This window comes from Micropterus salmoides, unplaced genomic scaffold, assembly GCF_014851395.1.
Source record: "Micropterus salmoides isolate LMB-PRFRI ecotype aquatic unplaced genomic scaffold, ASM1485139v1 Ms_hic_scaffold_8, whole genome shotgun sequence".
Taxonomy (NCBI): domain Eukaryota; kingdom Metazoa; phylum Chordata; class Actinopteri; order Centrarchiformes; family Centrarchidae; genus Micropterus; species Micropterus salmoides.
The window spans coordinates 21,318,121-21,335,438 of record NW_024044570.1 but is presented as its reverse complement, the minus strand read 5'-3'; the positions used below and the strand labels follow the sequence as shown (position 1 = coordinate 21,335,438).

Sequence of the window (17,318 nt, the reverse complement as noted above, 5' to 3'; positions counted from 1 at the left end):
GTTGCATGTTGGGGATGGTCTTGTGATTGTTATATTTTTTACTTTAGTGTCAAAGACCCTCTGACTTTGACATGTTTGGTTGTTTTTGTCGTTTTTGTCTTACTGCAGGTGGAAGATGCACAAGAAAAAGCTAGTTTGGCCTTAGCTGCTGCCCACTCCAGAGAGAGCTCACCCTCAGGACGACACCCACATACTCATGGGCACACACACACCAGCCGTGCAGACTACTACCAGCAGCAGCTGATGGCTGAGCGAGAGCGTATGCGTGCCCAGGGAGAGATGATGTTTCAGGGTAAGGGTCCCTTCGCTGCTGCGATTGCTGGAGCGGTGAAAGATCGTGAGCGTCGCCTAGAAGAACGGAGGAAATCCACTGTCTTCCTTTCTGTTGGGACCATGGAAGGGGCGTCCACCACCAGCTCTGACGCCCCCTCTCTGACTCAGTCTCACTCCATTGATGAACGAATGCTCACCCGAGAGCTGGGACAACTGCCTCCCCCGGCCTTGGCCCTGAGCCCCTCACCTAGTGGGACCACCTTTATCCATCCGCTCACAGGAAAGCCCCTGGACCCCAACTCTCCACTGGCTCTTGCGCTGGCCGCAAGAGAGAGGGCACTGACCTCTCAGTCCCCAACTAGTAGCCCAGAGCCCAGGACTAAACAGGAGCGAGCAGGCCAGGGCGTAATATTCACTGACCCTCAGACCAAAGAGTCTCCACATGGGGAAGGGGCACACACACCTCCCCCTTTCTCGCCCAGTGGCGCCAAGGCTGCAGGGTATGGAGTTCCCCCAGCATCTGTTTTAGTTCCCCAGCCCACTAAACCCCAGTGGGCCACATCACCATCACCTGTATCATTCCGGCAGGAGATGGAGGCCAGAGTAGAGGAGAGAAAGGAGGAGAAGAGACTAGAGGATAAAAAAAGTATGTTGATCAGTATTATGGATACGTCGCAGCAGAAGACAGCAGGGCTAATCATGGTCCATGCTACCAGTAATGGCCAGGCAGTTGGCGTGGGTTCAGAACTAGAACAGACACTCGCCCCAACATCCACAGAGCCCAGCAAATCTCCAAGTCCACGGGCTAAATCCCCTAGTCCCACAGTCTCCCAGCCCCAGGCCCAGGCCCAGCTCCAGGCCCAGCCTCAAAGTCAGCGTCCTGCCAGTCCAGCCCAGGACAAGAGTCTGGCTCAGGGAAGTTCAGAGGAGGATGTGGATCCGTACACAGTGACCCTGCCCCCTGCAATGTTGTCCTCCAGTGATGAGGAAACAAGAGAGGAGCTCCGTAAAATTGGAGTTGTTCCACCACCGGATGAGTTTGCTAATGGGCTGCTGGCTCAGGCACAGGGGACACCAGTGTCCCCAACTAAACCTGCCCACTCTATCACTACCCCTACAACACTAACACCCCAAACTCCCACAACCCCAACTGTGACCTCCACCCAGCCTCAGCCCCCACCTCCATCCAGTGCAGCAGCTGTCTCAGGGAAGCCCTCTGACCCTCTGGAGCCCCCACCGGTAGGTGAGTCTGGCTCTGCGGCTGACTCAGGCGTGGAGGAGGCTGATACCCGCAGCTCCAGTGAGAGAGAGCGAGACCACCACCTCGAGACCACCAGCACCGTCTCCACAGTTTCCAGCATGTCCACACTGTCCTCAGAAAGCGGCGAGCCTGCCGACACACACACCACGCACACCTCCTATGCCGACGGGCAGACCTTTGTGCTCGACAAGCCGCCAGTGCCTCCCAAGCCCCGGCTCAAGTCCCAGATAGGAGGCAGTAAAGGCCCCGTCACCTTCAGGGACCCTCTGCTGAAGCAGAGCTCTGACAGCGAGCTGCTATCACAACAACAGGCTGCTGCCCTGGCTGCTGCTGCAGCTGGAGGAGTTGGGCTGCCCTCAGGTGGTTCAGCGTCAGTGACTGGACTAGCCCCCACCAAGCCACGCTACCTCTTCCAGCGGAGGTCCAAGCTGTGGGGGGACCCAGTGGAGCCTCGTGGGCCGGGGTGGGGCTAGGTATTGGGAGTTTGGGCAATCTTGGTGGGCTGGGACTTGGGCTGGGTGCAGATGAGGGAGCAAAACCATCTGTTATGGGGGAACTCAGTTCACGACTACAGCAGCTAAATAAAGACACTAGGTCATTGGGAGAGGAACCAATGGGAGCATCACTTGACCCTGGGAGGAAGTCACCAGTGGCAGGTGCCAGGTAAGAGAAAAGCTAGTAAAATGTAATGCAAAACTGTATTAACTTGAGGGACTGAACAAATGGTAACATTAAAAGCAATTATTTCAAGTTTCATTTATACATTTTACTCATATGGTGGCAAAGACACAGTTAGCAAACTAAAGCAATTTCAGTGCCCAGCCTTAGAGAGAAGGATCTTAATTGAATAAATAAAATAAAATTGAATTGCAGATTGTCAGACAGAGAGAGTTTAATTAGGTTCATTAACATTTTCTAATATTCTTTATTTACATGAGTGTTTATGTCTACAGTGGATAATCCCTCTTGGTTCTTGCAATAAGCCCACTGGAAGAGAGATTGCAAACACAGAGGCTTTTATTATTTAAAAGCAAACATGTTTTATAGACCAGGATTTGGAGTCTATTTCAGTATGAAATCTGATAGTATTTCACTGCAAGAGGGATACGTACAGTCAAAAACAGCAGCTTTAAGTTTTAGTTCTGTATATGATGTGCTTTTACTCACATTTTATGTGCAAATGAATCCATGTTTAAGCCAATCCACTGTGATGGTAAGTTATAATGAATTATAGGTCACCAGCATTGCTGGCATTAGCTTCCCTAACACTATTAGTGTAACAACATTGTTAATATGTGCTGTAACTTTCCATGAGTCATATAAAGAAGTGAAGACAAACCTGCCTCTTACGTAGTGACACCATGGTTATCTGAAGCGTCTGATGCACAGTGCTGTTTTTTTTGTATTATCTGTGGGTGGGGGGGTTCACACCATACCTGAAAGTACAATGAAGTCCTTTATATTTCTGCAGGTGTGAGGACACAGAAGAGAGTAAACCATAAGGTTATAGTCCCTAGGGTAAACCTAAGCTTTTTTTTTTAAATATATTTTTCCTAACAAGCCTATCAACTAATCCCATCAAACGAGAACAACCCTTTTATTCGTTTTGTTTCATGTAATTTTTTTTTCAATATTATTTGTTACCTTGTTTGCATCACCTGATTAATTCAGAATAAAATTGATTAAAACAAGAGAAGATAAAATATTTTCAGTAATTTCAAGAAAAATTAGAGATATACAGTAGTCTTCTTGTTTCCATAGTTACAGTTGTACTCATTGGCTTCCTGTTAAGTGATCTGAGTTGTTTGGTACATACAGTAGACAGTAGTAGTCAATAAGTTAGTGCTACACAGTTTGTGTGTGTGTGTGTGTGTGTGTGTGTGTGTGTGTGTGTGTGTGTGTGTGTGTGTGTGTGTGTGTGTGTGTGTAGTCTATTATCTCTTGGTGCAAACAAGGTAACGGGGCTTGGAAGCATGCACTTCCTGAAATCTCACACACACTGTCACTGTTGGGTTCTGACCTACAACCCTTCTAGTTGCTCCCCTTCCAGCTTCTCCTAAAGCTTTTCCCAGAGTCCTTGTTCAAATGATGCATAATACAGCCTTATATCCACAGCTCTTTGCAGTCATCACTGATATACATTTGATAAGACCAGAAGCTGTAGTTTCCTTCTTATCACACTCCTCCATCCTGCAGTAATATCAGTGATAACCTCAAAGATTTAAGGATGTATTTTCAAGTATTTGAACATGACTGAACTACAATGGTGTGTCATTGTAAAACCATCCCCTTAATATCACGGCATTAACAGCCATGACAATGCCATGACTACCAGACCTTACCTTGTCAAAAGTCCTGAGATGGAGTTACTGTCAAATAAATGGTGGAATCTTCTATTTTGATCTACGCAGGATTTGGCTTTCAATGTTTCCTTAGGTGTTTTATGGCTCGGCAGGTTGGAAGTTAATCTGATGTTCGAAGAACAAATGCTGGCTTTTTTGGGGGGGCGGTTGTCCATTGTAGTTTTAGTCAACCATGAAATTGACTCTTGTTTTTAATGTGCTGTTCAGGAGAGTTGTTCATAAACAGAAATTTATCAGTCTAGACTCTTCAGATGCAGTTGATTTTATAGCTAGCTCCTCTCTCTTTCTTATTCTCTCGTCCTCATTTCTGTTGATGTGAGTAAGAAGGGTGGAAAAATGTGCTTCCATGTAACTTCACTGCTGATTAAATGGACTTGAAAGATGAGACAAGAGACAATCTAAGATTGAGAAGATGTTAGAATAGACTCGTTCCCCCTCATCCCTGACATCAGTAAGAGGAGCTGATCAACTCCACACAACTGACGTCAGAGGGCTTCACACATTGGGGTTTCCACCCACCTGTCAACTAAATTAGTTACATAGCTATCTCGGGGAAAAGTATAGAAAATCTTTCTAGAACTGATCAGCATAGGGCTGCTAGTAATTGGCCTTTCGTGCTGAGTAGTGGTGGCAATTGGCAGAATTTTTAAACTGTAACTGTTGTCCTCTATGTGGGAGTGACAGTGTAGTTTGGTGTCAACAGAAGTCTGCTGCTACTTCTTGTTGCTTCTGGAATTCTTGGATGTAGGATTTACCTCCAATAAAACAATTGAAAACAATTTTGAAAGCATACATTTGAGCATGTTTTGCAGTCACATCATTTTACCAGTATTGTACTATTAGACAATGCATTGCCTGGCTGACCACAAATGAGATATGAAGTCAGTATGTGACACTGAGCCAAATTAACCATCAGTCATCAATTCGTGCCTCAAAAACACCATGGTCCTAGGATGGGAAAGGTGATCATGATATCAAAAATAACATGTTACACTCACTTCTGATTGGGCTCGTCCTTTCCTGAGATTATGCAATCAAAGTCATCCCCACCGCCTCCATCCTGACAGTTGACTACCCTCGGCTGTGACAAAGATGATCATGCACACCATTATTTCTCTCTCTCTCTCTCTTCACCTGCTGGAGCATTTCACATACTGCATAGGCATCCCAGCACCCTTAATTGTAATGTTACTCCATCATTAGACCATCCACTGTGTGCCTCATTTGAACCCCTTCAAAAACCACACATGCTGCTGTATTTTGTCTTTCTTGTATCCACCTCATTCACATGCTATGTATCATAGCTCTGGATGGTTTAGAAACCTGTGGTACTCATTTTATTTCAGTTTTGCTCTTTGGTTTTCTGTTCTCCTCTGTTTTCGTAATTTGCATAACTTTGTTTTGTTTTTCAGTGATTGTGTTGAGGATGGCCATGGTCCCTGACTGTCTTGCTTATTGGACCACGCTAAAACGTTGTATATCTTGATCAGAAAACACACAACCCCTATATGCAGTGCAGCACATACAAATGTGAATTAATATCTACAACTTGTAATGAGAATAATTTAGTCCACATCATTTCAGAATAAGTACAAAAGCAACCACAAATGTCAAGAGACATGTGCCCACCTTTTTGTTTGTTTGTTTGTTTATTTGTTTTTCTTTGTTTGTGCAGTGTTTGATATGTGAATAGTGTGCTCATTTCTCTCTCATGTAGCCTACTGGTCAGACCGTCCAGTCCTGAAGCCTACTCTGCTGTCTTTCTCATGCTTATACATCAGTTACACCATCACACGCACACGCACATAAATAAAAGTGTGAAAATATATACTCACAGCCACGCTCATACAGTCACATTCACACACCTGTGCATACACATGCATACACAAGGCATGTCACAGACAGCAGAGTTAGGCTGAAGCAGACTATAAGTCTGGTTGGCAGGCTGCGTCTCATGGAGTGATGCTAACATTCTCTCCCATTGCTCTCTCTCTGCTCACCTTGCATGCTCCGCCCTGCTGCTCTGATCTGATTGGTCTAGAACTGACTGTGCGCCCAGGAGGGCAGGACGACTGTGTAAGTGTGCATGGAGCTCATCTCATATCCGTCGGCTCCCTGTAGTCTTTCTCTAGCCTGTGCGCTGCCAAGCTAGCTTTGTTCCATTACACTCTTTAGTACAAATCTCACCCATATCAAAGTTTCCAAACACATGCAGTAGAGGGAAAACCTGTGCCACACTTGTACATAAGACACTCACTAACATGCATGAATAAAACAGACACCATCATACTAACTCTTACCGTATTTAGGCCTCTATTTTCACTTCTTCCTCCTTGCACCAAGCTAGATAAAACTCTCATGTTAGCCTTGATCTCTAATACATCTGTCTTCTCCTTTCTGACCACCTTTCTCCATTAGAGCAGTAGTGTAGTAATAGCTTTTTTAAACTGTTTTCTATTATTTTTCAAAAGAGGGTCAGACTTAAAAAGGTAGATGAAACCATCATTTACTGTACCTTGAGTGACTGCTGTTGCAGTTTCCTACTGCTTAAGAATTATTGCCAATTTATTGCAATTCCTCTTAATTCTGCAGATGGTAACATTGGGTTTGTTGGTCACTGAGATTCCCTAAATGGTAGACTGCATTAAATCAGGTGTTGGCTGCACTTCAGATGTAAATTAGTATTCTTTTGACTAAATTAAATTTGGAAAAAGATGCTGTTTTGTGTACCTCCACATGGCCTTTAACAGAAGTCTAAAGACATGATAAATGTCACCTCTGACTCCGATAAGTCTTTGTCAGAAAAGGCAAATTGGAATGTGCATCGCATAACCAAATTCTACTCTTAATATAGATCTGCCTACTGTGTCTAAATGTAGGTAAATATATGTGTGTGTGTTTGTGTGTGTGTGTGTGTGTGCATGTTTGTACTGTATTTGTCGTATTTTAAAGTAGTGCCTTCAGGTTAGTGCTATGCAGATTCAATGTAAAACACAAAATCTGTTTGATACTGTAATTCTAATCTAATGCTAAGCTTCTGGCTGTTTGTCCGTTACAGTAATCACTTCAGGGAAGAATACAGTATGTCTTAACAGGAAGTAGATTTTGGTTAAATTCATTAGAGGAAACAGAATTTCACTAATCATCAGGTGTGTTGAGTGTAGGTTGGGTGTCTGTGGAAATAATGGCATCTTACTCTCAAATGCTGCCGTGTATATAGTCAAAGTATTGCTTGAAATAATGATGTAAGTCCCGCGTCTCATAATTGAGTTGTAAAAAGATTTTTATCTAAAGCTGTAAAGAATTTCAGAAACTCATAACCAATGAGTGCAGCTTGCTGATTTGATGTTGCTGTGATGTGAGACATGGCTTGGTCTGTCTAACAGTCATAAACCTCTAGCGTACACTAACTTTACTTTAAAAGAACTTACAGCGGTTTACACATATAACCCAAATCTAGGTCTCCTTTTTTCTCCTTTATTTTCACTTTGTTCACCGCCATCTCCTCTGTTAACATTTCTGAAACCCTCTCTGTCTCTGCCTGTCTCCCCCAGACTTTTCAGCAGCCTAGGCGAGCTCCACACCATTTCTCAGAGAAGTTATGGCACCACATACACCATCCGCCCCGGCAGCCGTTACCCCGTCACCCGACGCACTCAAAGCCCAGGTTCAGGCTCTCCTGATCGGGGCGACCCTCTTGGACGATTCTCAAGCTACGGCCTACCGACCTCACCGACTACACCGCCACAAACCATCCTCAAATCCTCTAGCCTCAGCCTACCCCAGGAGCCTAAAGAGGTCCGCTTTGTAATGAGGAGCTCCAGCGCCCGTTCCCGCTCTCGCTCCCCATCCCCGTCACCTTCCCATTCCCCTGGGCTGGGCTCACCACTTTTAGCCCTCCGGCCCTTCCACCAGAAACCCCTGCACCTCTGGAATAAGTACGATGTTGGAGACTGGCTGGAGAGCATCAATCTGGGGGAGCACAGAGCAGGGTTTCAGGAACATGAGATCGAAGGCTCTCACCTCCCGGCTCTAACCAAGGATGATTTTGCTGAGCTGGGAGTGACACGAGTTGGACACCGCATGAACATTGAACGAGCACTAAAACTGCTGCTAGAGAGCTGACCCCTGCCCTGAGACAAAGCAACAGATGGATAGAAAGATTTGAGAAAAGGGAAAAGCTGGGGACCGCTCGTCTTTTACTCGCTGATTTTATGTTCTGCATCACAAATGTTTACCTGTGGTCCTTAGCAACACTTCACGTTCCCATTCTGCATTAACACCCAACACTTGGCACTGCACTGAAGAGGAGGAGTCAATACATTCGTCCGCCTCTACTCAGCCCTTAGTGTCTGCCCATCTCCTTGCCTGCAGTTAATTAGATCAGACCTCAAAATGGGCTCTGGACTTTCTTTGCCGAGGAGAATCGCATGAGCTCCAATTAAAACATTTGATTTGTGAAAGCTTCAGTTGTTCCCTTAGTAACACCCACACTTTCTCTCACACTATTCCCTCCTCTCCTCTCTACCTCTATCCCTCCATCTATTAGGCCTCTGAAAGCCTTTAGCAGTTTGAGTAAAGGAGGAGGAGGATGAATTTTCGTTCCAAACAGAAAGCTCAGTTGCCTTTCAAAATATTTATACAGAGATCAGCGATGATGAACACTGGACTTTGGACTGCTCTGAAAAGGTGCGTCTTCTCTTTTCCTGCTGTTGTTTTTAAACCGAAGACTCTGGAGCCCAGAGGTGGAGCTCTACAAAGTAAACCACGGGAGAAACCCCCTCTGCCTTGGTACCCAGACTGTACTATCTATTATATTTGGAGAATGTTTAACCAACACTCGTGGCTTTTTTCATAATCAATATTTTGGTTTTCCAAAGGGAATATTATATATATAGGTATTATATAATATGATATATATGTATCTAAATATAGCTTTCAGAAGAAAAGACAATGTTGCAAAAAGGAATTATAATAAATTAATCTGCGCCTGTTTTTGGTTTTTAGTATAGAAGGCAGAGAGAAATCTTTAAATTTATTCCACCAATAGTTTACTCATTTCTACCAATTATATACATAATAAATATATATATTTGAAATTTTAAAAAAGTATATAGATATGGAAATGAAATTTTTGTCATAGGTATACAACTTTCCTTATGGTCGCCCTTTCTTGAATCGTAGCATGACAAGTTGCATCATGTCTTGGACAGAGTTTGTTGTTTGCTTTTATTTTCTTACGGTCTTCCTTCATACTAAAGGGCATCCCATAATGTGAGGCTGAGACCACAGTTGACACCCATCCCTGCTGCTTCAGACGTGATGTGGTTCTGACTCTGCTTTATCCACAGTAGCGTACAGTAAGGACCACCTAATGAGACAGCTAACTGGTGAAAGGGGCTCCTCATCTTTTGCCTGTTAATCACTCAGGGATGGAAGTTTGGGGCACTAGCATGGAGAGGTTGTTGGCTGTTGTTTTAATATTATCCATTTTGATTCTTACCCCTGAGGACAATTTAACACCACCACAGTCTGAAAAATGTTTAAGGGCTAGTAAAATTTCCATCCCTGTGACACTGATGATGCTTCTCAGACCAGGCTGCACAAGGTCTGGTATAGTGAAAGAAGGATGTCAGGAGAGGGAAACAAAATGGGCTTTTTATCAACACCAGTGGAAAGGAAAGGTGCAAGATAGTAGTAATCTCTTTCAGATATCCTTTTCGCTGCAGAAGAAAATCACTATTATAAGATCCAAGTGTGTGAACCTGAACCCAAATTAAGCAGAAACTGTTGAAATAAAGCAGCTTTTACCTGGTGTATAACCAACAAAAACTTGTCATATATGGGCTTAAATGAGCTAGACATAAAGTATATGCCCTTCTGAAATGCAGGAAATGTGTTTATCAGGCTGTGGGGATGGGAAAGCCTCTGTAAGTCTTAAAGAAAATTCAGTATTTTACAACCTGGCTGTGTCTTGCAATGTAGCTGCTTCTCTTTTCTCTACGATTTACTTAGTGAGTGAAATATTATCATAAATGGTGGCAGCCAGAACTAACACCCAGGTTGTAAAGAAAAAATAAAAATAAAACAACAACTGAATTTTACTTTAACAATACAAAATCTGCAATTGTACTCATGAGTAGCTTCTGCTGGCAGTGAGAATCAGTGAGTTTTATTCACGCAACAAAAAGCATTTTATCCATAGCTTTTCTCTAACGGATGGCCAGGCAATCTCTATTACCACTATAAACCTCTGTACATCAGCAGCATCCCGTCAGTATGCCGAGGCAATTTCAGTTGGCGAGAAGTTGTGTGCATCTATTTTTCTTTTCTTGTTTTGCTAACAGTTTGTAAAGCGGGTGGTGAATATAACGTTGTATCGGGGTTGTAGGAATAGCACTCACTGCCTCACTGTGACCTCACTGATCATTTTACTTCTGACTCCAGTGTTACAGTATGTCTTCAGACTCATTTGGACTTTTTGTGTTTATTTTTTTCTATTGTTTTCTCTTTATTTTTTCCTTTCTTGATTTGTTACCCTCGGACACTGTGGGTAGATTTTGTAGCGTGTGGAACATGATTCTTAAATCTTTCACTCATTTGAGTTTTAGAGTGACAGAAAAAAGACAGAAATATATATATATATCCTGTCCATTCTAAACTTACTTAACACTTGTAAAAATGAACAAACTATGAAAATTTGCTTTTTTTTTTAATCACAAGCAATGTATATATGATAGATTTCATATAAATTTTTGAAAAACAAAAAGTATATAGATCTATATATGAATGTTTGGCATATATGCATAGTTAACCACCTGTGGAAAAGGTGAGCAGATTTTATTCTTTCTATGAACTCTTGAACTTTTGAACTCTGATCTATGAACTAGGGGATGATTTGCACAAAACAAGGTGACAAGGTGCTAACATAAAAGCCACCCAACGTCCAAGCGCATGCGTGCATCTGGATTCGCTGAATGTCTCTGTGTGGTCGTTCTTGTGTGCGTAACGTGTGTGTATGACTGCGCGTGTGTGTGCAGGTTTCCATTTCTTGTGTGTATTTGGTTGAGAGAGAGACAATAAGAATACACGTGACAGTGGGTATGGTTGATTGTTAAGGTTTACATCTTTGGAGTTAGTCCACTATAGCCTTACTGTTTTACCATCAGAGATTCCCGGCAGTGGCTGTGTCACACAAACACACACACTCACACACAATACTTACACACAAACAGAAAAATGCATGCATACATTCATGATCTATTCCAGATTGATCACTGATCTGCATTCTTGTTTTGTACTGACGTCTTCAAAAAGTGGACTGCTCGGCCCAAGGGGCAGAGACAGACAGAGAGAGTGAGGTTACCACAGGGTATTGAAAGAAACCATCGTCATGTTTTATATTGAAAGACAACTACAACTCACCTTTTAACTGTGTAGGTACAGCTTATGCAGTGTCACTGTTTTGTAAACCCATTCCCAGATGGCATCTGCGCTCTTTACCCTCCACTCTGTCTGGCAGCACTCCTTTTTCCTTTTTCAGACCTTCAGTTTCTGAGTTTTGGATATGCTATATGAGGTGATTCAGTAAGGAACAAAGAACACAGAGAAAAAATGTGCCAAAAATAACTTAACTTTTAACTGTATATTTGTCTTTGCTTTAGGACTATCTTAGTTACAGCATTCTTGAGCTGTTAAAACTCAATAATATGGTGCCATCTCCTGGAAATCTTGAGAACTACAGACATTGCTAGATCCTTCTGTATTTCTGACAGGTGGAAATACAGTCAGTTATTATTTTGTAAAAAAGGCTATTGTTTAAATTTATATATATGTGTGTATACATATATATGTATGTGTGTGTGTATATATATATATACACACACACACACACACATATATGAATAGCCTATATACATCTACCTGTGAGCTTTGCATTAACATTTCTATTTAAATTTTGAGACAAAGTATCACAATTGCTTGATTTTACTGTGATGAAGGTTATTATCTACTACTGTTCCCATATAAATACAAACACTTATTAAGAGGTGAACGTGTTGTAGAAAACAGGTCAGATAGGTGTGTAAGTTTACCACAAATACAGATGCAAAATAATGCTACAGAGCAATGTGTAACAGACTTACACATCATTAGGTCAAATAAGTTCAGTGAAGGGTTATCTTTGTCTTATTTTCTAATCAACAAAGCACAATCTACATAGTGTAGGGGGAGCAGTGTAACTTTTTTAAAAACCCACTGGGGGGTCCGGTCACCCACTGGAACCAGTGATCTTATCATCAAAGGGTTTTTTTTTTCATTGTTGGTTTTCTCCTTGTTTGCACTGTGAAGTTTAGAACGGTGGATGTATCACTGCAACGCCTCAGCCTTGTCTCACAGGTTAGCTTCCCCTTCTCAACATCCGATTACCAGGCAAATTTCTCCAACCTTTCTCCCAGTGACTTCTGGACGCTTATAGCATTAGAACACCTCCTCCATTTTAATAAGGTTAACCAGAAGCTACCTAGTATTCTTCATGCAAATAGAGCAAGGGTGACAGCAGTGAAGGCTGAGGCAAGATCTGAGATGTTGCCCAGGATATCTCCACCACAAAGATATGTTTGTTATATTATGTAATAAATTTATAATTAAAACATGAACTGCATCAAAGTCTGCTAATTCACTGTTTCTGTATTACAATTATGTTCCAGTGTGATTTATTGTAAGTAAATGCCACCAAAAAAACTGTCAAACATAAATTTATACACATTGTTTCTGCGCACAACATAATCCATCGTCAACCGCTTATCCTGCGTACAGGGTCGCGGGGGGCTGGAGCCAATCCCAGTTTAAACTGGGCGAAAGGCAGGGTACACCCTGGACAGGTCGCCAGTCCATCGCAGGGCCCACAACATAATCATCATATAGAAATTATTGAACGGTGTGTTAAATTGAGTGTCACCTACACACAACCATCACAAATCCATCATGAAGGTCACAGCTGGCTGAGCTTTCACAAGAGTTCAATACAACTGATGTGTACTCAATATATGTTGAAGTTGATCTTGTGCCTACTGCTGGATCACAGAGAGACATGATAACAATTTGGTTACATGGTACATTAAGTTTTCATTTAAAGGGCGCTAAGAAACATTACATCATAAAATGAATGCAACAGATGCAGCGCCCTGCTGGCACAGCACACAATGCTACACACCAACATCGAGAACAGCAGCAAATATGGTTCATAATCACATGTTCTCTTTGTTGTCTCTTTGACTTTGTTTTCAAAGATTCACATTCTTATTACGACACAAAATTAGCAAACATTCAGTCTGATTGTAGGATTTTACCCTTACTGTTATTATAGTAGATGTTGTTAGACAAAGTATGAAGGACAATGAAAAAAACAGAACCTACAACAACACAATTCCTAATTATTCAACCAGGTGTATTTCCCTGCAAATGTCACTTGACAGATGGAGGGCAGTGACTTAAAACCTGACTAAAAGACTATATGCCAACCTCTGGCAGTACAGTTACACACCAATGGTATAAAAGCAGACGACCAACAATTCACAAGGGCCAAAAATGTGCCTGTTGACGGTGTCCGTCACAGAGGGTCAGAGATGTCTGACATTTTGACTAAAAGAATAATTTATTCACAGCATCAACCCCAGAGGAGGACAAATGATCCATGAGACGACAGGAGGGTTTTGAGGATCTGTAAACGTCTATGACACCAACTCAGGACTCTCTGCTTTCAAGCCGTCTTCATCTGCTTCTGAGTTATCTTCCTTCTTCTCCAGGTCAAAGTTCTATAAGATAAGTGCAACAAATGACATCAGTACACACGTTTTCAATAATTTCAGCCACAAAGAAAGCAAAGTAGCACAAACATTTTCCACATGAACAAAAAAAATTTGTGTTGGAGTGCACAAATACTCCTTTAATTAAATAATGTAGGTTTTGACTAAGATTCTGTAAAATTTCTATTTAAAAAAACAACAAAGACAGGCTCTTAAAAGCATTTAAGAGTTTCTTAGAGCAAGTATTGCCTGATAAAACATTTATTCTTTGCAGTCCTTTAGTTACAGTTGTATAAATCCACACCAGCTTAAAAAATGAGCCCATCAGTAATCAGACTGTGTTTTGGTATTCAGAGAGATGTACCTCTAATTCTTGCATCACTTCATCCATGAAGTCGCTGGGGTTTTGCTTGTAGTCCACTGCCCTCTTGATCATCTCTCTGAACATCTGTTTTATGACAGTTACAGTCAGAAGTATCAACACACACAGGGCCAGTTGAATTTATGCGATTATACTGAATTATAGGGTGAATTAATTTTATACTTTTGTTCATAAATGACACACTGTCAATCCTGTTGTAAGCGCATGTTCAACATAGTTACACAGTTAACTGTAAAACTACTGAGCTTGAAATGTATAAAGAAATAAAGGTAAGGATCACTCCCATTAATACTGCAGGATGATAAACAGAATTTCAAACCTTAACTACATTAGTCCCATCAGCTGCTGATACAAAGTAAAATGGGAGTCCTTGCTTCTTTGCAAAGTTAAAGCTTCTTTGTGTTATCTTCAAATCAGCTGCAGACATGACAAAAAAAAAAAAAAAACATTTAACATCTGTAAATCTTGAGTCAATTTTGTTGGTCAAACAATTAACCAAACGGACAGAGCAAAGAGACAACAGGTGCAAGCTTAAAAAAAACAAAAAAAAAAACACGTTCACTTATCCTGCAGCAACATTTACATTAATGCAGTCTTAAAACCAGAACATCCATTGTTATGTGCAGTGGCAGAGCTAAACTCACCATCGATTTTGTTGGCCACCACACAGCAGGGTATCTCTGGTCTGTACTCTCTCAACTCCTTATACCAGTTGCCCAGATTCTTATATGTGATCTTCCTTTGAACATCAAAAACCTCAGAAAGAGACAGAAGAAAGGTTTACAAAGCAGTTCAGCCTTCTTTGCTGGCAGCAGTCATCTAACAACTCCTTGTTGACTTCTCTGCAAGAGGACTGCCTTACATCTTCATCTTCAATCACAATTCATGACAGGTGTGCACCTTAACCAGAATGCATTGTGATATTTCATCATTTCTTCTGCATAACGCACAAGAATGGGCCAAGTAAGTAAAACTTACTACATAGCACCTTTTTTAACATGGGTTACAAAGTGCTGTACATAATATCAAGCATAGAAATAAAAACTCAAGGTTCATGAGAGTAAAAATATTCTTTAAAAATGTCATACACATACAAACGCAACAGACACACAACCACAGACAGTATTCAGCAACCAGACACCACCCTTAATACACCATCGGAGTTATTAAAAGGCAATCCGAATGAAGAGGGTTTTTAAATGTTTTTTGAAACAGTCCACAGACTCAGCTGATCTGATGGGAGGAGGGAGATCTTTCCAGAGTCTGGGTGCTAGGACAGAAAAAGAACAGTCGCCTTTTGTTTTACGTTTGACACGCGGTAAAGCTAAAGGTTTTTGGTTGGATGACCTAAGAGGACATCCGGTGGTGTAAGGGGTTAGTAGCTCAGAAATGTTGGCAGGAGTTAAGCCATGTAGTGCCTTATAAGTGATAAAAAAAACCTTTTTAATCAATCCTGACCTTAATGACCTTGATGTGTGATCTATAATGAGTCCTAGTTAAAACTTCTGCGCAGGTTGTATATGTGCCGGAAAAGTTTGACTTGGGTAGGTGGAAAGGGCATTGCAGAGAAAATCAAAGCAAGTTCCTGGCAGGGAGCAAGAAAGGGCAGACTAAAGTATTACTGAAAGGCACAAGTCTTGAAACCAAGAGTGTGTTTTACCATGATGCATGCATGTGCTTTGTGGTAGTATGAGGGATGCATGCTCTGAAATCTCTCCTGACCAGCGGTGTCCCAGAAATCTGTGAATCAAAAACAAAACCCACAAGACGATTTTCAACTGGGTAAAATAATTTTCTGTCACTGAGAGCAGAACAAAAGCAATTTGTACGATACATACCGACTGCTACTGTCTTGTTTCCTACTGTGGCTGTGTGTTTGTAGAGAGTCAAAGCATAGGTTGACAACTGCTGTGGACGACTGTAGAAAGAGTTAATGATCTTAACCTCTCAAGACAAACTATCTGCTTTTTTGACGTGCAGACAATGGCTGTAATGGCTATGGTAGGATGATAAAATAGGACTTTAAAAAATGACTGACACATTTATAATTTTTAAGGTTGGTAAAGGATACTATTCGTCCATGAGAAACCTCTCCATGAGCCTGAGAAAGAGAGAGAGAAAAAATAACTAAACACAACAATAAATTTATGTTAAACAGGACTAGAGATACTCTACTGAGGAAAGTTAAAACTATTTTGAAACACAAAAGAGCTACATGGAGCTAAGATTGTTACAGCTAACTTAATACTCACTTAGATTTACCAACTGCGCTGTCTCCCAGACAGATGATCTTCACTTGTTCGTCTGCATCGTACTTCTTTTGGTCCAGTTCAGGGATGCTGCCACCGTCGCCAGCCATTTTCCTTTTCCTTCCTATTTTTTTTTTTACTTTCTATCGTTTTGACTCAGATGGTTGTGTTAGCCAACGCTTGCCTAGCTGAATTTATAAATACCTGACAAAGGGATCTAAGCTCCGTGAGGAGCTAACATCCGACGGCTATTGACAACGAGACTACGTGTTAGCTAACGTTAGCTTGCCATTGCTTAGCCGAGGTTAACATCATGTGGTTCGGCTTGATATCGCTCATTTCACCGGTCCGTCGATACTCACATCAACAACATTGATGCTAGCTGAAACGAAGAACAATACAGAGGCGGTCATTCATTACATTTGTGTGTCAAGTGCTTTCTTAGTGTTATCTTCAATTAGCACCCTGTAGGAGGCAACGGATGCTAGCGCCGCGAACTAAATTACATTTAATACAATTTGTTAACGAAAGGGTAAAGTTGCTGGTTCAAATGTCGCTGACAGTTGTGTGTATTTTCTTTTTGACTATCATGAGGAAGCATTAAATGACTTACTTTACTCATATAGGTATCCAGAGATTAAAAGTTTGTATATGTTGCATGATTTTCCTGACCGTTTTCGTTACTATGCAACGGAGACGCTCGAAGGACCACTTCGTCAGGGTCACTGCTGTCCTTACAGGTGCCTGTCAAAAATGCTCAAGTTTACTAAATGTGGCTATTCTATGCATGTGTTTAAAACTGTAAGACAAAAATGTTTTGGAATATTTGACCAATATTTGACTGAATTTGAATAACTATATAGTTGGTAGGCTATAACCAACATAAACGGTCCATGAAGCCAATTTTTTCCCCCTTTTGTTTCTTATCCCAGGTTTGTAAATCGACAGGCTCTGCTGAGAAGGAGCTCCACGTTAATGTCATAA

General features: G+C 41.6%; 2 protein-coding genes across 2 annotated transcripts in view; one reads left to right on the top strand and one right to left on the bottom strand.

The window, feature by feature from the left end:
- The window catches only part of shank3a (SH3 and multiple ankyrin repeat domains 3a), a 222,883-nt gene extending 210,329 nt beyond the window's left edge, over nt 1-12,554 (top strand). Inside the window, 3 exon segments of the mRNA XM_038705701.1 lie at nt 109-1,996; nt 1,999-2,197; nt 7,452-12,554. Of these exon segments, the coding sequence (XP_038561629.1) occupies nt 109-1,996; nt 1,999-2,197; nt 7,452-8,022 (2,658 nt within the window). The 3' untranslated portion in view covers nt 8,023-12,554.
- Nucleotides 12,555-12,594: 40 nt separating this feature from the next.
- rabl2 (RAB, member of RAS oncogene family-like 2) lies at nt 12,595-17,066 on the bottom strand. The gene is made up of 9 exons (XM_038705703.1): nt 16,948-17,066; nt 16,338-16,716; nt 16,157-16,186; nt 15,924-16,003; nt 15,746-15,825; nt 14,730-14,841; nt 14,405-14,502; nt 14,068-14,151; nt 12,595-13,712 (listed from the first exon to the last, which is right to left on the bottom strand). The coding sequence occupies exons 2-9, from the start codon at nt 16,442-16,444 to the stop codon at nt 13,629-13,631; spliced, it is 675 nt and encodes a 224-aa protein (XP_038561631.1). The 5' UTR covers nt 16,445-16,716; nt 16,948-17,066; the 3' UTR covers nt 12,595-13,628.
- Nucleotides 17,067-17,318: the final 252 nt, after the last annotated feature.

Bases quoted from the DNA above. Each gene is read 5' to 3' on its own strand.
- rabl2 (XM_038705703.1), bottom strand. From the start codon at position 16,444: ATGGCTGGCGACGGTGGCAGCATCCCTGAACTGGACCAAAAGAAGTAC. The intron at 15,826-15,923 runs GTATGTATCGTA...TTTGATTCACAG, and splicing joins AAACAAGACAGTAGCAGTCG to ATTTCTGGGACACCGCTGGT. The intron at 14,842-15,745 runs GTAAAACACACT...TCTCTTTCTGAG, and splicing joins AAGCACATGCATGCATCATG to GTTTTTGATGTTCAAAGGAA.